Here is an 18101-nt window from a genome sequence, read left to right on the forward strand (position 1 = left end):
CCACCAGCCACTCCTCGGAAGGAAGGTTGGGCAATCCTACTTCCGTAGTGATACTGCCTCGGAAACCCAAGGAGGGGTCGCTATGAGTCGGCGCCGACTCGACGGCAAACAACAACAACAAACCAACAACAAACACTTTTCATATAATGTAGACTAGCTGCATTATTATTGCTTTAGTCTAAAGACCTGGAAGTGGAAGTGGGACTGACTGCTTAGGAATAGGGTATGTGCATTTCAAATTTTGGTGATGGATGTTAGCTACCTTAAGTCTGACCTAGCTCATGGCAACCTCATACAATCAAACACTGTTTAACTGCATAAAGGCTTATCAATATACACTGCCACGAAATTTATAAAGGTACCATTTTGCCATAATCTGGACAACACAGGATGTCAGTTATTTGTTATTTTGCTAAGTGAAGACCAAAAAGAAAAAAAGGTGGTTTTTTTTTTCCCACTTCTTTCATTTATTAGTGACTTGGCACATACTTTCATTTGTTTATTGAATAATTATCTTTCTTCTTCTAAATCACTTGTTATCTTTGTCTATTTTTCCATTGGGTTGTTCACTTTTTTCATTTACGATACATGTGGTAATCTTGTGCTTTTGAGTCAATTTGATTCATGCAGTTAATCCATTGCCGTCAGTTGATCCCAACTCATAACAACCCTATAGAACAGAGCAGAACTGTCCCATAGGGTTTCCAAGTCTAATTTTTTGGAGGCAGACTGCCACATCTTTCTTCCATGGAGAACTGGTGAGTTCAAACCGCTGACCTTTCAGTTAGCAGCAGCAAGCACTTAACCACTGTGCCACCAGGGCTCCTTTATGATATATGTTGTTGTTGTTGTTTGCTGTCGAGTCGGCCCCGACTTGGGTTTCTGAGGCAGTATCACTACGGAAGTAGGATTGCCCAACCTTCCTTCCAAGGAGTGGCTGGTGGGTTTGAACCGCCAGCCTTCTGGTGAGCAGTCAAGTGCCATAGGCACAATGCTACCAGAGCTCCCCTTATGATATATAGAGACACTCATTAATAGGTATTATCCCTCAAATATTCTAGCACCTATTTTTTCCCCCACTTTTTTTCACTTTCCTTCTCTACTGCCCAATAAGAAATTAGGAGCAGAACAGAAAACTCAAGGATTCTTATGAAGATCCATTTCCACCTTCCAAGTCCCAGAAACGTATAATGGTATCCTTCATGATTAAGATTCCTATTAATAATAATAAAAAAAAATTCACTGCCCTCGAGTCGTTTTCCAACTCATAGCGACCCCTCCTTGGGTTTCTGAGGCAGTATCTCTATGGAAATAGACTGCCCAATCTTCCTTCTGAGGAGTAGCTGGTGGGTTTGAACCACTAGTCTTCTGGTTAGTAGTCAAATGCCTTAGACTTCTATGAGACTTAGAACCTGGTCTGAATCTGTTTCACATTAATAATGGTCTCCTTTTATGAAGCTAGTGAGTCTGTCCAAGCACTTTTCATATACTTTCTTGTTTTAATTCTCTGTATCCCCAAACCCAAAACCATTGTCATTGTCAAGTAGATTCCAACTTAAAGCCCGCTAGGGTTTATGGTATGCTCGAATTTCCAATCTTTCAGTTAGCAGCTAAGTGCTTAATCCACCAGAACTCCTTAAATCTCTATAAGAGAATATTAATTATTTACACTTTACCAACGAGAAAAGAGATTTTGAGATGCAGCTTGTTAATGGCTGTTTCAGAATTCCAAACCAAGCTTATATGATTCCAAAGACCAAGTTCTGAACCACTTTGCCAGACAGAGATGAGGGTCCATAACACGATCAGCAAAAAGGCAACCGGCCACTAGGCCTTCTGAGAATAGAAGTCGAAGGACAGCCCCCAGGAACACAGGGGAGGAAAAATAATATGGAGTTGGTTTCAGCGATTGCGGGGGTAGGGACCACATTGTAGGTCAATCAAAGCCCGAAGGCGCAGAAGAGACTACACAAGGGCCCACCAGGCCTATCTTCCTATCCTGCCACCTTCCTTTGGGTCCGTTGGTGGGCCAAATTCGGCCGGCACGTTTACTCCCTCTCCCTTTCCCTGTGGAAGCTCCGCCCCAGATATCCAGACTCCATGCTCCCCCTTTTCTTCTCTACTACCTTTAACCCGCGCGCTCTTGGTCTCGAATTTGGTTAGCATCCCTGCGACCTCAGGCTCCGAGTCCCGGCTCGTAGTCCCGCCACTCCCCACTGCCCTCCGGTTGCCTCCACGTCAGCGCCCCTCCGCTGCGGCCACCGGAAGCGCCTCTATACACGAACTTCCGGTCTATGGAGCTCTGGGCCACAGAGATGACGGGAGTGGTGTTCTAGAGAGGTTGCTACCCGAGTGGAGGGGAACATAGGCTTCCGTTCAGCGAAAAAGCAAGATGGCTACGGTTGGGGGCGGCTATGAGGCAGTCCGGGGAAGTCAGGGTCTTCTACGCCTTCTGTCTTTCTGCGTCTTATTGGCAGGTGAGGCCTCCCCCGCCCTTGAGCTTCGTTCTGTAAGAAGTCTCTGGATCTGCCCAGTAGCGACTGCCGTTGTCTCCCTTGTGGTCCCTTTGCCCCTGTGTTCCCCCACCCTGTGAAGCCTTTCTCTTTCGTTCCCACGATAGAAGTTCCTCCTTTTCCTGGACCTGAAGGTTCCTTCTCCGCGGCACGTTGTTCTGCGCCATTCCGTCTTTCAGCCCTCTTCTGGAGTTCGTGCCCGACTCTTCTCTCACTTTGTCCGGATATTTAGTTTTCCTCACGGCCTCAACCACCCTACCACAATCAAAAGAGGCAGGTGTCAGGGTTCAGCTTCCTTTTCAGGACACTTTGACTTTTTAAGATGAACCCAGCCTTAGTTTGTGGGTTCAGTGCGAGGCTTAGGAAGGTAGTTTCCTCATTTCCTCCTCTCTTGATTTCACCGTAAATCTATATGCCTGTGCCTTACTTCAGTTTCTCTCACCTGTAGATTGACGCTTCTGATGTGGGTTTCTTAACTGTTTATAGATTCTGAAGCAGTGGTCCAAAGAGCTTCATGCATTTGTGATGCACATAAGTGTTTGCTTACTTGCGTTTATTTTTTAATACATGGTGTTCTAGTTGTTGGAGCCTTAAAATGCAAACATACCTGTATGTAACCATGACTGTGCCTTCCTCCAAATTCACATTATGTTTAAAGATCCCAGAGGAGAAACTATAACTGCCCCCCACTGTGGGCATACACAAATGACCTACTGGTGCTTTTGGTGTAGTTTACCAAGAGTTGGTTAACTCTGACAGGTGTGTGGCATAAGGCTTCTCCCAATTCTGTTCATATTGAATATATACCATGGACTGCCAGAAAAATGAATAAATCAGTCTTAGAAGAAATACAACCAGAATGCTCCTTAGACATAAGGATGCCAAGACTTAATCTTGTTTATTTTGGACAAATCATTAGGAAAGACCAGTCACCTGAAAAGGGCATTATGTATGATAAAGTAAAGGATGAGCAAAAACGAAGGAAACCCTCAATGAGAGGGATTGACCCAGTAGCCTCAACAGTGGGCTCAAACATATCATATCATGGAGAGTCGCCATGAGAGTTGAAGCCAACTTGAAAGCAGCTAACAACAACAAAATCTGTTCAAACTCCTGGAAAATCAAGTTTTTGTTTTTGTAATCTACACCTTTTCATTAACTAGTTATACACAGAACACGAAAAAAAAAAAAAATGCCATCAAGTCAGATCCAACTCATAGCAACCCCTCCTTGGGTTTCCAAGATGGTATCACTATGGAAGTAGATTGCCCAACCTTCCTTCCAAGGAGTGGCTGGTGGGTTTGAACCACCAGCCTTCTGGTTAGCAGTCAGATGCCTTAGGCACTATGCCACCAGCTGACCCAGCTGATATCAAATGTGCCTTTCCTTGACAAAGCAAGTTTTCTCTCCTTTAGCTTCAGTATCAGTTTCTCTATATGGAATTTGTAAACACCCTCTGAGGCACATAGCTAAGTGCTTTGTAGAGCATGTATCTTCTAATAAGGTGACCAAGAAATGATAGGAATGCACATTCTTTCTATTTTAGAAAATTCAATAATATTGAATGACTTAACCCAAGTCATACAGTAAGCTGATGACTTGATGGAGGCTAATACCAATGTCTCATTTTCTTCTAATATCTTTTATCTTCTCAGGTTTGTGCAGAGGAAATTCAGTGGAGAGGAAGATCTACATCCCCTTAAATAAAACAGCTCCATGTGTCCGTCTGCTTAATGCCACTCATCAGATTGGCTGCCAGTGTGAGTTGGGGGTTGGGATTTGTGTTTGTGGCCAATGATGTTTCAGTATGTGCCCTGTATATAAAGTAAGATCCATGTCCTGTTTGGGAGACAGCACTCAAATTAGACTTTGTGGGCAGGAGGTGATAGAGAACCATCTGTCAAACCAGGCAAGACAGTAACAGCTAACATTTACTAAGTGTTACATACCAAGCTTTTTCTTCAACCTTCTGTGTAACCCATGAGGTCTTGTAATTATTCCCATTTAAAAAATGTTGAAAGTGAGGCTTAGAGAAGTTGAATAACTTTCCTAATATTATATTGATAATAAGTGGTGAAGCTAGCATTTGAACACTGTTGGTCCAATTTCTAAACCAAGACTTAATCATCCTACAATACTCCTTTCTAAATAGAAAGAAATCTCATATCCTATGGAGTCCAGTCATCCTCTGCCCTCTGAATGATCTTTTTTTTTGGAACCAAAATGGGCTTAAAGACAGTGAACTGTTTGAGAAGAAGCCTTTGAGATGCCAAATAGTAGTCAGCAGAATTAATGAAACATTCAGACTTGTCTTTATGGGTTATGAATGTGTTCTAAAACCATGGTGACATGTTTCTAAAAATTATAAAAAATCACAGAAGGAAAAAAATTTGTGATATGAAGGCTGAACCCCAGTTTCTCCACTGCTTAACTTATCTTTAGATTTTGATCTGTCAGAATGCAGTTTCATAGTTAGGCAGGAAATGTAGGGCCTGCTCTTACTTCTTCATCATCATATTAAATTTACACCTATAAAAATGGTTAGAGTAGTCCTGCACAAAGTTGAATGTCAATATACTTTTTAATAGGTGATTATATAGATGCTGAATAAGAAATTTGGTCTCAGTAGTACTGTGTGATTCTTCCAATTTGGTAGGAGAAAACAGACACTGGGAAACAAAGAATTTGTTCGAGGAGGCTGTTATTACTTTTCTGCTTTTGCTTCCCTGAGCTGTACTATATACTAATTGGCCCACGCCCCTGCTATAGAAAATACTGGGAGTAGGTTGACTGGTCCTAAACAAGCCCAAATAGAACTCTGCTGGACTTAGTTCCTAAACTGTGTTTATGGGTAGAAAAGAACCAGGTGAGTGTGGACTGAGATCAGACTGCTGGTCTTGCTGGAATTTCATTGTAAGTATAAAAGGCCAGGTTTCTGTCCTTCTGGAGGTGGGGTCTAAGAAATCCCCTTTGAGATTAGTAATGCACGTAAATGTTTGCTTATATGCATTCATTTTCTAACGTAGGGCTTTCTAGTTGATGGGCTTCTAGAATGCAAACTCTGGTAACGTAGTGCCTAGGGTACTTGACTGCTAACTAGAAGGCTGGTGGTTCAAACCCACCAGCCACTCCTCGGAAGGAAGGTTGGGCAATCTACTTCCGTAGTGATACTGCCTCGGAAACCCAAGGAGGGGTTGCTGTGAGTCGGGTCTGACTCCATGACAAATAACAACAACAGAATACAAACATGCATTTTTTAGCAAATTCTTAAAGCAACTCTGTGGGAAACAAGCAATGGCCTCTAGAGGTAAACCCAAGTTCTAGTACAGAGGAATGAGAGAGGAGGGGCTGGACTCTGGCCATTTCCTCATTAAAGTCTTGTTTCCTGTTTCAGCCTACTCATTTCTAAGTCTTACTTCATCATATCTGTCCGTCCAGAGTAGGCTACACCCTCTTTAATTACAGTTGCTATCATGATAAAACTAAAGAAAAATAGTTTAGCTTTCTGATTGTAATACCATTTCTATTCAGCTTTTTTCCTTAAGGTGCGTAAAAGTTATAGGTAGATTTATTTTCTCTTTGCTTACTTTCTATTTTTAAAATCTGTCCCTGTAGTAAGAGATGACTAGGGAGAACAAAAACTTCTCCCCAGAGAAAGTAAGCAAATTACTTAAGATTACGTAGTCACCAATTGGAACCCAGAGTTACATGCAGATTTTCTTTAGTCCAGTGTCATAATTTATTCTAGTCCTCTCTGGAACTGAAGTTATATATATTTTTATTTGTTAGACTATCTTTTCCTTTTTCCATGATTCAAATTCTATAGCAAGGACTGGTCTTTTGGTAACTACCATAGGTATCTAGATCCTTACTAAAGGTATTCCAAACTCTTTATTCTTGCATATTTCCTCATCATCACCATCAATGAGTTCATCATCTATAAGGCACAGTTAAATGTTAGGGACCCTGCCTCTATGTGTAGATTTTACCAAATCCAATGGGAGAAAAATTTTGCTCATCTGGCTATCTGCAAATAGTTGTGTTTTTTGTCTCATGCCACTTATAAGTACTTTAGTACCTTAGTCTAGAACCATAATTCTTACAGCTGGCTGTGTTTAATGAAGAACTGCATGTGATATGCTTTAAAAACACATATACCTTGACTCCACTTTTGGAGATTTGAATTTAGTAGATATGAGGTAAGCCCCAGGCATCTTTTTTTTTTTTTTTTTAATATAATCTCCAAAACTATTCTCATAACACAACCAGGGTTGAGAACTGGTCTAAAATAATTTTTTAATAACACACTTAAGTCTCTGCATTGATCACTAGGGACAGGAGGGGTATTGCTCTGTAGAATCCAAGGCATTCTGGACTTTGTAAATCTATCTTCTAGAGCATTGCTTCCTTGTCATTGTATGCCACAAGACACATAGAAAATATTTGGATGGCATTCTGGTACATACAGAAGGTGGTAATATTTGTAGTGCACTGTGGGTTAAGTAAGGAGCTCTGGTGGTTTAGTGGTTAGGGCATTTAGCTGCTAACCAAAAGGTCAGTGGTTTGAATCCATCAGCTGCTCCACAGAAGAGAGTTGGAGCAGTCTGTTTCCTTAAAGATTTACAGCCTTGGAAACCCAGAGGGAGTCACTATGAGTTAGAATTGACTTGATGGCAGTGAGTTTGACTTGTGTGTGTGTGTGTGTGTGTAGTTATGTGGATGAGTCTGCTCCTGGCTGGAGGTAACCAGTCTACACAGTTTGGAAACCCCAGGCCCCTAGCCTTCCCAAGGACTGAGGGGAATCCACTATCAGCATATCTCCTATACATTCAAGTCTCAAAATCGGGAAGCTCTGCTCTGGAGACCTCAAAGTTCTTGATTAACCTCACATAAAACTGGCCAAAAGCAAGTAAAGTCATTCTCAAATAGGGCAAAAGGAATGAAGATCCAGGAAGGCTACTGAGGCCAAGTGAACCTACACATATGTTTTCACAAAGGAAGATTCAAAGCTAGAACTCCAAGCTAGAGATCTAGAGCCTGCCATTTCCTGGAGAAACTACAGGTTTGGAAACTTTGGTGTTTACTGTTTTAGAATCTTATGTATATGGCTAAGTGAGGTTGAGGGAAAGAGGGCAAGCCAATGAAGGTTACCATGCCTTTCTGACATTTAGTGAACAAGGCTGCCCTAATGAGTAGTCCTCTTGAGCTCTTTTGTCTTCCATTCCCTCCTGGTAGCCTTCAGATAGAGCTAATTCAGTTCAAGTCCGGAGGTGGCCACATTAACTCAAATGTGCTGTGCCATCTTTGGGGAATAAATAGTGTGGTCAGTCAGTGAGGCAGTCAGAATTGTCAACTGTGGGAGATGTAATTTGACCCATTCTGTTCTGGCAGCTTCCATTAGTGGGGACACAGGGGTTATCCATGTAGTGGAGAAAGAAGAAGACTTGCAATGGGTGTTGACTGATGGCCCCAACCCACCTTACATGGTTCTGCTGGAGGGCAAGCTCTTTACCAGGTAAGAACTAGGTGTGCCTACTGGGAAAATGCATCCAGAGAGGGAAAGATACAGTGAACATTCCCCACACTTGCGGGTAAAAACTTCCCTTGACTGCCCTGGCCTGATAGAGCAGGGAGTGGGAGTGGTCCTCAGAAGGAAAGATACACACTCAGAAAGAATCAACTCTGACTGTAGAAGTAGAGCTCAAATGAGTAAGGACCCTAGGGAGGAAGGGGGATGGTGCCCAGGGTTATTCACGACAGGGTAGATGAGATTAATCCCTAAGGTCAGATTGGATCATAGTTCTGACTCAGGAGTTAGAGACTGAAAAGGCAAGAACAGGTGAACAGTTTTTATTTCCCTAATTCCCCATTTGTTTCCCTTGGCAGGGTAGGGGTGGGGGGTGTTACAGGATACTGGGCTGCGTGATACCTTCATGGCATTCCTTCCCTGTTGCAGGACTCTGATGGAGAAGCTAAAGGGGAGAACCGGGCGAATTGCTGGTCTTGCAGTATCCTTGGCTAAGCCCAGTCCCCCCGCAGGCTTCTCTCCGAGTGTGCAGTGCCCCAATGATGGGTTTGGTAAGAGACCCAAAGGAGCAAGGAGTCTGCCATTACCCAAGCCTGCTTGTTACTTTGGTCATGTTGGCTAGATACTTGTGACTTAATATCTTTGATGTGGTGTGTCTGTTCTTTGTTTGAGTTTTGAGTGTGTGTGTGTGTGTGTGTGCGTGCGTGCATGCATGCATGTGTGCGGTGTGAGCAACTGACTCTCAAACAGAAGATAGTAGTTCTTTGTCTCTCATCCCTCTCTTACCCTGCTTCCACCTTTCTCCCACTTACCTTCCATCCTTTCTTGACATATGCTCAGATCCCTAATCTGCCAGCCTAGGGCTACCTGATATCCTTGTACTGTGTGTGGTGGTAGATTGGTGCCTGCTCCTTCGAGCCACCCCTCCTTTTGAACTCATTGTCTTATTCCTATGACATCCTAACCTTCCTCCCTCATCTCGTCCCCAAGGGCCTGTGCCCCAACAGCCTATTCCTTACTCTCCCATTCAGGTATTTATTCCAACTCCTATGGGCCAGAGTTTGCTCACTGTAAAGCTGTACCATGGAATCCTCTGGGTGATGGCTTGGCATATGAAGACTTTAATTTCCCCATCTTTCTGCTTGAAGATGAAAATGAAACCAATGTCATCAAGCAGGTAATGATTCTGCCAGCTCCTAGCAATTGTGATTAGAGAAAGGATAGGCAGGGGCATTAGAATTGTTCTTTTAGGCTCTCTTCCTATTTGGAGGGAGACTCATTTTATCTGTCCACCCCCTGGAGGACAGTTCTTCCAAAAAAGACCCAAGAAGTATATTTGTCTCCCTTTTCTTTCAGTTCTCTCTGCTGCCTGATACCACATCATTAAAGGCTTTTAGACTAGAAGAAAATGTAGAGAATATTTAATATGAAATTAGGTATATAGCCTGGTTGAGAACCACTAATACAGTAAAAAGAACATTGGACTAGGAATTGCAGGATTTATTTTGGTAATTTCTGAAGTTTCTTTTAGCTCTTATATTCTATAGTTCTAGTGTAGCTTCTTCATTTTGACGCATAGAACAGTTAAGAGATTTGTCCAAAGTTACATGATGAGTTGATGTCCAGGCTGTCTTGAATCTGGTCTTTTGATCTCCAGTTTGATGCTCTTAATACCTAATTTCATTAGGAACAGTAGCTGAAGATCCAAAGTGGGGGTGTTTGGAGTGGAGCAGTTACATCTGCCCCATCTAGACCATTAAGTCTGTGCCCGTTGGTACCTCTTTGACCCTCTAGATCCTGTGGTTGTGCCAGGACAACCATAGGGACAGCTGTGGGAGTGACCTAAGGATGGAGCTGGGCTCCTCTTCTTTCTGGGCAGTGTGGCACTGGCCCCACAGCAAGCTATCTCTTCAGTGGTGTCCCTCCTATTCTAGTGCTATCGAGATCACAACTTGAGTCAGAATGGCTCAGCACCAGCCTTCCCACTGTGTGCCATGCAGCTTTTCTCACACATGCATGCTGTCATCAGCACTGTCACCTGTATGCGACGCAGCTCCATCCAGAGCACCTTTAGCATCAACCCAGGTAAGACAGGCCTAAGGCTTGCTGGGCGTACTGGAGATAGGAGGGGTTCCCAATCCAGGGCATGTTGGAGAGACCAGGGTAGGGAAGCAGTGGGCATTAGCAGTGACTCCTAGGTGGGATAAATGGAAACAACTCTGAACAGGTGAGGTGGCTTGTCCCTGAAGTGGACGGCAGCAGAGAAACCAACTTGGAGCTCTTGGAGGGAGAGAAAATGATTCAGAATCCCTGGGGCACTAGTCAGAGAAGTCTTCCATGCCTTCTTTATATGCCTCCTCTCCCTCACTCCTGCTGATCTCTCGCTGTTTTTGTCCTGCTCAGAGATTGTCTGTGACCCCCTGTCCAACTACAACGTATGGAGCATGCTTAAGCCTATAAATACATCTGGGACATTAGAGCCTGATGACAGGGTTGTGGTTGCTGCCACCCGGGTGAGTGTTGGCTGCAAAACCAGGGTCGGCAGGGGTGACGCAGGAAGGGCTGGTAGGCCTCTCTTGGACATATCAGATTTCAGAGTTACCACGTTGGGGTGCCTCAACTGCAGAGGGACCTGGGCTGTAGGTTCCCAGGTTCTAGCCATTGCCCTGGACATGTGTATTTCCTTAACTGGAATAGGAGATGAGCCTTGGGGGCCTGGTTCTAATGTCCAGTTTTAGAGTGTGCCTCTGCCTTTTCTACTCTTATACCCAGCTGGACAGCCGTTCCTTTTTTTGGAATGTGGCCCCAGGGGCTGAAAGTGCTGTTGCCTCCTTCGTCACCCAGCTGGCTGCAGCTGAAGCTTTGCAAAAGGCACCAAATGTGACTTCCCTGCCCCGGAATGTCATGTTCGTCTTTTTCCAAGGGGTAAGGGCTCTGGGCGGGGGTGGGGTGGGGTAAGGGGTGGGCAGGGAAGGAGGAGGACAGTAAAGGAGTGATTGGTGCTTCAGAGGCACCAAGTCTGTGGGTCAGAGAGGAGTGGGATTGCAGCACTGAGCCTAAATTGTCTTATCAGCAGAGAACTTCTGGATATGTCTACATGTATCCTCTTCAGATTCCCCAGTTTTAGAATGCCTTTGTACTCTTACCTGGAATTGATGTACTGTTCCTCCCCCACATCACTGATAAGATGAATTTGAGGTGTCCTTTCACATTTATTCTTGAGGCCTCTGCCTCTGCCCACTGGCAGTGTAGCCTGGCCCTAAAGTAAGGGAACAGCAGCTGGGCTGAGTGGGTGGAGGTGGGGGAGAGTCAAGAAGCAGGCATATAACAGCTGATATTTGCCTCAGGCCTTTACTGAGGCTGCTTGCCCTACATCTGGGCTGGGGAAGTCCTGTGATGCAGTCATACATATGAGGGATGGTCACAGCTGGGAGGTAGGGTGGGGAGGAGGGCAAAGTCACGTGACTAAGTTTGCTAACAGTTGAGATGACCTGAGACAGTAAGCTTCTTGTTTAGAGCATTACTGATGGCCTTTCTTGAGGCTGCCCTAACCGTTGGAATTTCTGTTTTCTTTCCTACCCATCCCCATGCTTCAGGAAACTTTTGACTACATTGGCAGCTCAAGAATGGTGTATGATATGGAGAAGGGCAAGTTTCCTGTGAAGTTAGAGAACATTGACTCATTCGTGGAACTGGGACAGGTGTGTAGCATGTGTTCTCCACCCCTCTTCCTTCTTACTTAAAGCATCCTCCTCTTGTTCTGTTGTGCTCACTGCAGGTACCACCACCTCTTCCCTTGACCCCTCTTCTGGTCCCATTCTTTCCCTCAGATCTGGGCCAGAGCAGGAGACTGACTCTTAAGTGTTGCTTCTTTATCCTTCCCCAGGTGGCCTTAAGGACTTCATTAGAGCTCTGGATGCACACAGACCCCATGTCTCAGAAAAACGTGTCTGTAAGGGACCAGGTAACCTGAGCATCTTTCTTCACTTCTTGTTTCAAGAGCTTAGAATGTGGTTATCCAACTTTGTCCCCAGCTGCCCCCAGGACTTGTGAGTCAAGACCTTAGGTTGGGTATTGGCTAGAGGATGGATACTATAGCTGTAATTGCTCCCTGGGAAGAATCATCAGCTCAGTTACACAGCACTGGTTTGCTGGGATGATTAGATCATCTACTGCCTAGCAGACTATCACTGCTCTTTAAGCACTAGTTAACCGAGTGACCGGTTCCCTTCTTTCCTTGCTGCATATATCCAGTTGTTAAGGCTACCCTACCTGATTCCTGGTAGTGCCAGATTCCCTACTCATATCCTCCTCACTACTTGTTCAAGACCCTCCCTTCCCCTTCAGGGTCCAGCTCAACCTCCTTTTTCCTGGAGGTCCTCTTCCTGCCACACCAGCTTTCAGTGTCACCCTTGCTCTGGACTCCTATAGCACTTCCAGAATGGGTTACGTATTAGGCATTCAACATACTGTTTTGTATTACTTATTTACAAATCTAATTTTACAGAACACATAATAAATGAGATCTGGTGGTGCAGTGGTTATAGCATTCAGCTGCTAACCTAAAAGTCGGCAGTTCAAACCCAACAGCCGCTCCACAGGTGAAAGACGAAGCAGTCTGCTTCCGTAAAGATTTACAGCTTTGTGAACCCTATGGGGCAGTTGTATTTTGTCCTATAGGGTTGCTATGAGCAGGATCAACTCAATGGCAGTGGGTACTGAGGATTAGGCAGAATACTGAGGAGAGTATAAATATGAAGATTGTTGTTGTTGTTTGCCGTCGAGTCGGAATATGAAGATATACAAGCTTATTCCTTCTTTGTGCCCTAATTGTTTACTCTGAAAAGGATGACAAGGGGCTTCAGGAAATTCAGAGCACCTGGGTCCCAGGAATGTACATCAGTGAGGCATTGTCTTTGCTTCCCAGCAGACTTTGGAGGCTTGAAGTATAGAGCATTTTAGGCCTAAAAGAACCTTTTTAGGGCCTGTTCTGTGGCTTCCTGTCAGTTCCCTCCCGTGTCTCTGCAGGTGGAGCACCTCCTGACCACACTGGAGAGCAGTGGTGCTGGAGTCCCTGCTGTTGTCCTCAAGAGGTTGAACCAGTCCCAGCCTCTCCCACCATCGTCTCTGCAGCGATTCCTTAGAGCTCAAAACATCTCTGGTGTGGTTCTTGCTGATCACTCTGCTGCCTTTCATAACCAGTAAGAGATACTGGGCCCTGCACTGTCTTCATCTGTCTTCATTCTCAAAGAGAATCTTCTGTTGTCTGGGATCCATAGAGAAAGAAGTGTCTTCTTTGTCAAACAAGATTACCACTGTATACTCACCTGACATCTCCCAGTCCAGAACCTCAGGGGAGTTAATGCTCTTTGCTAGTAGCTTGTTCATATCTGACCTGGTCCCCTCATTTGACTTGGCGCTTATCTTAGAAAACTATCCTGTTAATCCCTTTCCCAGCACAGTCATCCTCTATTACAGCTCTTCCTTTCCCAAACTCTCCAGGGGCCTGAGTTCCCCAGGGCCGCCAGCAGAGGGCATCATGTCAAACAAGAGCCCAAGAAGGATGATAATGTGTTATAGCTGGAGGACAGAGGGAGCATGTCACTCATCAGGGCCCCACTCAAAGGGTGCCACAGATAATGCTCATACTCTGGGAAATGTAATGTGTTCTTGTTGACATGCTGGTCGGTGTACATGATCCAGTGTGAGGGTAAAAGTGTCCCTTGCAACTGAAGTGGCTCCAAAGCTAAGAAGTGAGGCCCTGTTAATCACCTCTTTCGTGGCCCTGAGCACCCCTAAACTGCCCCTAACTTGAAGACTGGAACAACAAGGGACGTCTTAACTTGGGCTGGATGCAAAGCTCCAAGCCTCCCTCATTCCAATCAACAGGCCAAATGAGTTTCTGAGTAAAAATGCTTAAGCTCTGGTTCTCTGACTCCAGCTAAGTATCACCACATTTATTTAGGGGAGTGACAGTTTTGGCAGATATGGTCAGCTTTCTCCTCCAAATATTTCGGCTGCACCACTTTGGGGTGAGGGACGATTTATTTGAACGCTATGTGGAGTAGTTTATGTGGCTGACTTGATTGACTGTGGGGCAGGCATTTTATTGATGGTGAAGGCTGGGTGCTCTCTTCTCTTAACCCCTCTTCTAAAATCTGTCTTCTTAGGGCTCCCCAAGGAATTTCGTGGTAATTTGCCCCAGAGTAGTAGTATGTATATGTGAGCATACCTGGTCCTAATACCTGCTAACTTTCTCTTCTACTCCCAGTCACCTTCAGTATAAATGTTAATTGGAACAATCATAGAATTGTATGGTGCTTTAAAGATGGGAGACTTGTAAGTTTGGCAGGCTTTGCTGAAGGTCATCTTTACCATTCTCCTATATCCCCAGCCCAAACCATATAGAAGTGTCTTTTGTGATTAAAGATCTCCTAGGAAGGAAAAATTCCTATACTCGGTTCTCATTTATCATTTTTTCCTTGTCTGTCCGGAAATCTTTGTATTTAACTAACCAATCTTACCCTCATTCCCACCTCCCCATTCTCTACACTTTCAACGGGGCATGCTAATTTTCTCTCTTGCCTTTCCCTTGGATGATGAAAAAATAGGATAGACAGTTCCTGCATAAGGGACGTTTGTGGGTGGAAAGGGGCAGGGCCCTGGCTGAGTGTAGCCAAGAAGGGCTCACACCGCCTTTCCTGGCAGCTATTACCAGAGCATTTACGACACTGCTGAGAACATTAATGTGAGCTACCCTGACTGGCTGAGCCCTGAAGAGTACCTGAACTTTGTGACAGACACTGCCAAGGTAGCACTGACCTGGGCTGGCGTGGGAGCATGGGGAACTCAGTGAAGATGGTTAGAATGTTAATACTTGAAGATAGCAGAGGCAGGCCATTCAGCTCCCTCCTCGCCTGTCATAGGCCCTGGCAGATGTGGCCACGGTGCTGGGACGTGCACTATACAAACTTGCAGGAGGAACTGCCTTCATTGACACAGTTCAAGCTGATCCCCAAACGGTAAGAACAGATGGGCCCTAGCTTCTTTCCAGCTTTGTTTATGCAGCAGGCTGACCCCATCCTTTATGTCTTCCAAACCTTGGAATCCAGCACACCTCTACCTGCCAGTGAGGACTCCTGTGTAAGCCTCACCTGCATGCTTGTGAGCCGCTGCTGTCTCCCACCCCAGAATCTCTCTGGCCAGTCTGGCTTCTGCCCTATGTCTGAATCTCCACTGCTAACCCTTTTCCTGGGATCTATATCACAAGGTTCTGTCTTCTACCTATTCCATTCCCAGGTTACCCGCCTGCTCTATGGGTTCCTCATTAGAGCCAACAACTCCTGGTTCCAGTCTATCATCAGGCAGGACCTGAAGCCCTACTTAGGTAAGCATCTGAAGCCAAGGAAAGGGGTAGAGAAAAAGTTGCCATTTTGGTTTAATCTTAATTTTTTAAAAATTCTTTTCCTTCTGTTTTCTTCTTTCATTATTTACTTTTCTTTCTCAGGATATATGTTGGATCCTTTTCTCTGAACTTCTAATTTTCTGGCTCCTGCCAATCTTGGGCTCTTCCTATTTCTGCCCACCCCCACTCCACCTTCAACTACCAAATCATCCCTTCCCTTATGGTCTCTAAACAGGTGATGGGCCTCTTCAACATTACATCGCTGTCTCCAGCCCCACCAACACCACTTATGTAGTACAGTATGCGTTGGCAAATTTGACTGGCACAGTGATCAACCTTACCCGAGAACAATGCCAGGATCCAAGTAAAGTCCAAACTGAAAACAAGGATGTGAGTGGTAGTGGGTGTCAGAGGTGCCCTGAGGGTTCCCTTCTCCTTGGGAAAGTTGGACGATCCCCTAGGTCCAGTTGGACCCAGAGGATTGGGATGGAGAGATAGAGGGATGTACCTTTTGAACTTGAGTGTTGAAGAGGCAGTAGCCTGGGTCTGCAAAGGTGAAGGGAGTGAGCGCAAGAAGGATCACCTCAGCACTGTGCGGTGGCCTGTCTTCCTATACAGCTGTATGACTATTCATGGGTTCAGGGCCCTTTGAATTCCAATGAGACTGACCGGCTTCCCCAGTGTGTGCGTTCCACGGCACGACTGGCCAGGGCTTTGTCACCTGCCTTTGAATTGAGGCAGTGGAGCTCTACTGAATACTCTACATGGACCGAGAGCCGCTGGAAAGATATCCGTGCCCGGATATTCCTGATAGCCAGTAAAGAACTTGAGGTAAGCCTAGGGGAGGAAGGTGGCAGAGATCTTTTTAACCTCTTTGTACTGCCTCTTGTCATACCCCCTAAGTAGCAAAAACCTGCTGCATATCTGTCCCTACTCAGCCAGCATGTTCCATCCAGAAGCTTTCTTCACTGATAGTTTGAGATATGTTAATTCCCCATGAGACCCAAGGGTATACTCCTTACTCTGTGTATTTCAGCTAGCCCCTCCACAGTTCTAACTCCCATCTGGCATTTCCCATCTGTCATAGTTGGCATATTAGTTTCCCATGGCTGCTATAACAAATCACCACAAACATGGTGGCTTAAAACAGCAGAAATTTAATCTCTGATAGTTGTGGAGGCTAGAAGTCCAAAATCAAGGTGTCAGCAGGGCCGTGCTGTCTCTGAAACCTCTGTGTGTGGGTGGGTGGGGTGGGGTGTGGAGGGGAATCCTTCCTTGTCTCTTCTAGCTTTCCATAGTTGCCAACAATCCTTGCCATTCCTGGGCTTATAACAGCATGACTCCAGTCTCTGCGTCCATCATCATATGGTGTTCTCCCTGTGTGTCTGTGTCTAAATTTCCCTTGTCTTAGAGACACCAGTCATTGGAATAGGGCCCACCCTAATCCAGTAGAAATCTTAACTTGATTACATCTGCAAAGCCCCTGTTCCCAAATAAGGTCACATTCACAGGTACTTCCCCTTCAACATACCTTTTACGGGAAGGCAGTTCAACCCACAAAAAATGGGATGAGCCAATCTAATATTTACTGAGTACCTGTCACAAATAAGTCAATAGTGGAAGTGCTATGAGAGAATCAAAGCTGTGAGTCCTACCTTCAAGATACTTAAAATCCAAGTAATACAAGATGGAAGCGAGAACAGATAATTTCCTCTTCAGATGAGATTTAGTCTCAGCTTGGGGGATATTGTCTATGATTGTGAAGTACATGGTACTTGAAGCCAGAACCGGAATTCTGATGCCCTGGCTCCCAGCACCAAACAATTACCAAAACTGCATTGAGTTCTGAGAACCCTTTTCCTTCCCTGTTCCTCTCCCCCCTGTAGTTTATCACCCTGATGGTGGGCTTCGGCATCCTCATCTTCTCTCTCATCGTTACCTACTGCATCAATGCCAAAGCTGATGTCCTTTTCATTACTCCCCGGGAGCCAGGAGCTGTGTCTTACTGAGGAGGACCCCAGCTTTTCTGGCCAGCTGTACAGTTCACATCCTATATTATTTGTCCTACTGGGACATAAGCCACTAGTCTGTCACTGGAACTTCTCTGGGCCTGGCTCAGATTGAGATTGACATAAAGGAATAGAACTGTCCAAAAAAGATAAACACGTCCTCTCCCCTATACCTCCCCCTCCCCATCTCCTTTATTTCTTTCCTGCCCCTGCCAGATTCTAGGACTACAAATAGAAGCTTCTTGCTCTTTTTTACTCCCTAGGTGCCCCTAACTTAACCTTTTTGCAGGATCCCTCTTCTGTTCTTTCCATCCTGCTGTACTGTCCTCTGTTCCTCGCCCCATTTCCTGCACCCAACCACCTTCTATCCAGGAAGAAGGGCATGAACGGTTGAATGCCAGGATCATTGTATCAAACTACAAGGAACCTCTGAGGAAGACAGGGGTGCTCTCTAGGTTGAGCCTGACATCTCCCTGTCACCCTTCCTCCAGGCCCTCAGGTGGCACATTAGGGTGGGCATGCTGCTGGGTGGGTATCCCACCTCCAGCCCACAGTGGTCAGTTGTACTTTTTATTAAGCTGTAATATCTATTTTTTGTTGTTTCCTTGTTTTCCTTTTTGTAAATATATAAATAACAAGTTCCCATT

At 45.1% G+C, this 18101-nt stretch overlaps 2 protein-coding genes across 2 annotated transcripts in view; one reads left to right on the forward strand and one right to left on the reverse strand.

The window, feature by feature from the left end:
• Positions 1-2166, reverse strand: part of COPA (COPI coat complex subunit alpha) — an 80121-nt gene extending 77955 nt beyond the window's left edge. Inside the window, exon 1 of the mRNA XM_007947710.1 lies at positions 2127-2166. Coding sequence (XP_007945901.1) covers positions 2127-2166 — 40 coding nt within the window. The remainder of the gene's footprint in view (positions 1-2126) is intronic.
• A 226-nt stretch (positions 2167-2392) lies between these two features.
• NCSTN (nicastrin) lies at positions 2393-17454 on the forward strand. The gene is made up of 17 exons (XM_007947711.2): positions 2393-2477; positions 4169-4273; positions 7905-8028; positions 8470-8591; positions 9072-9217; positions 9975-10125; positions 10444-10553; positions 10813-10965; positions 11637-11741; positions 11927-12004; positions 13069-13241; positions 14749-14851; positions 14967-15062; positions 15340-15427; positions 15681-15835; positions 16064-16276; positions 17332-17454. The coding sequence occupies exons 1-17, from the start codon at positions 2393-2395 to the stop codon at positions 17452-17454; spliced, it is 2130 nt and encodes a 709-aa protein (XP_007945902.1).
• Positions 17455-18101: the final 647 nt, after the last annotated feature.

The sequence above is a fragment of the Orycteropus afer genome, unplaced genomic scaffold, assembly GCF_000298275.1.
Source record: "Orycteropus afer afer isolate SDZICR_OR568_19922 unplaced genomic scaffold, OryAfe1.0 scaffold00193, whole genome shotgun sequence".
Taxonomy (NCBI): Eukaryota; Metazoa; Chordata; class Mammalia; order Tubulidentata; family Orycteropodidae; genus Orycteropus; species Orycteropus afer.

Excerpts from the sequence above, each read along its gene's own strand:
- NCSTN (XM_007947711.2), top strand. The coding sequence starts at position 2,393 with ATGGCTACGGTTGGGGGCGGCTATGAGGCAGTCCGGGGAAGTCAGGGT. Across the intron at positions 8,029-8,469 it reads GAGGGCAAGCTCTTTACCAG|GACTCTGATGGAGAAGCTAA; the intron begins GTAAGAACTAGG and ends TCCCTGTTGCAG. Across the intron at positions 16,277-17,331 it reads TAGCCAGTAAAGAACTTGAG|TTTATCACCCTGATGGTGGG; the intron begins GTAAGCCTAGGG and ends TCCCCCCTGTAG.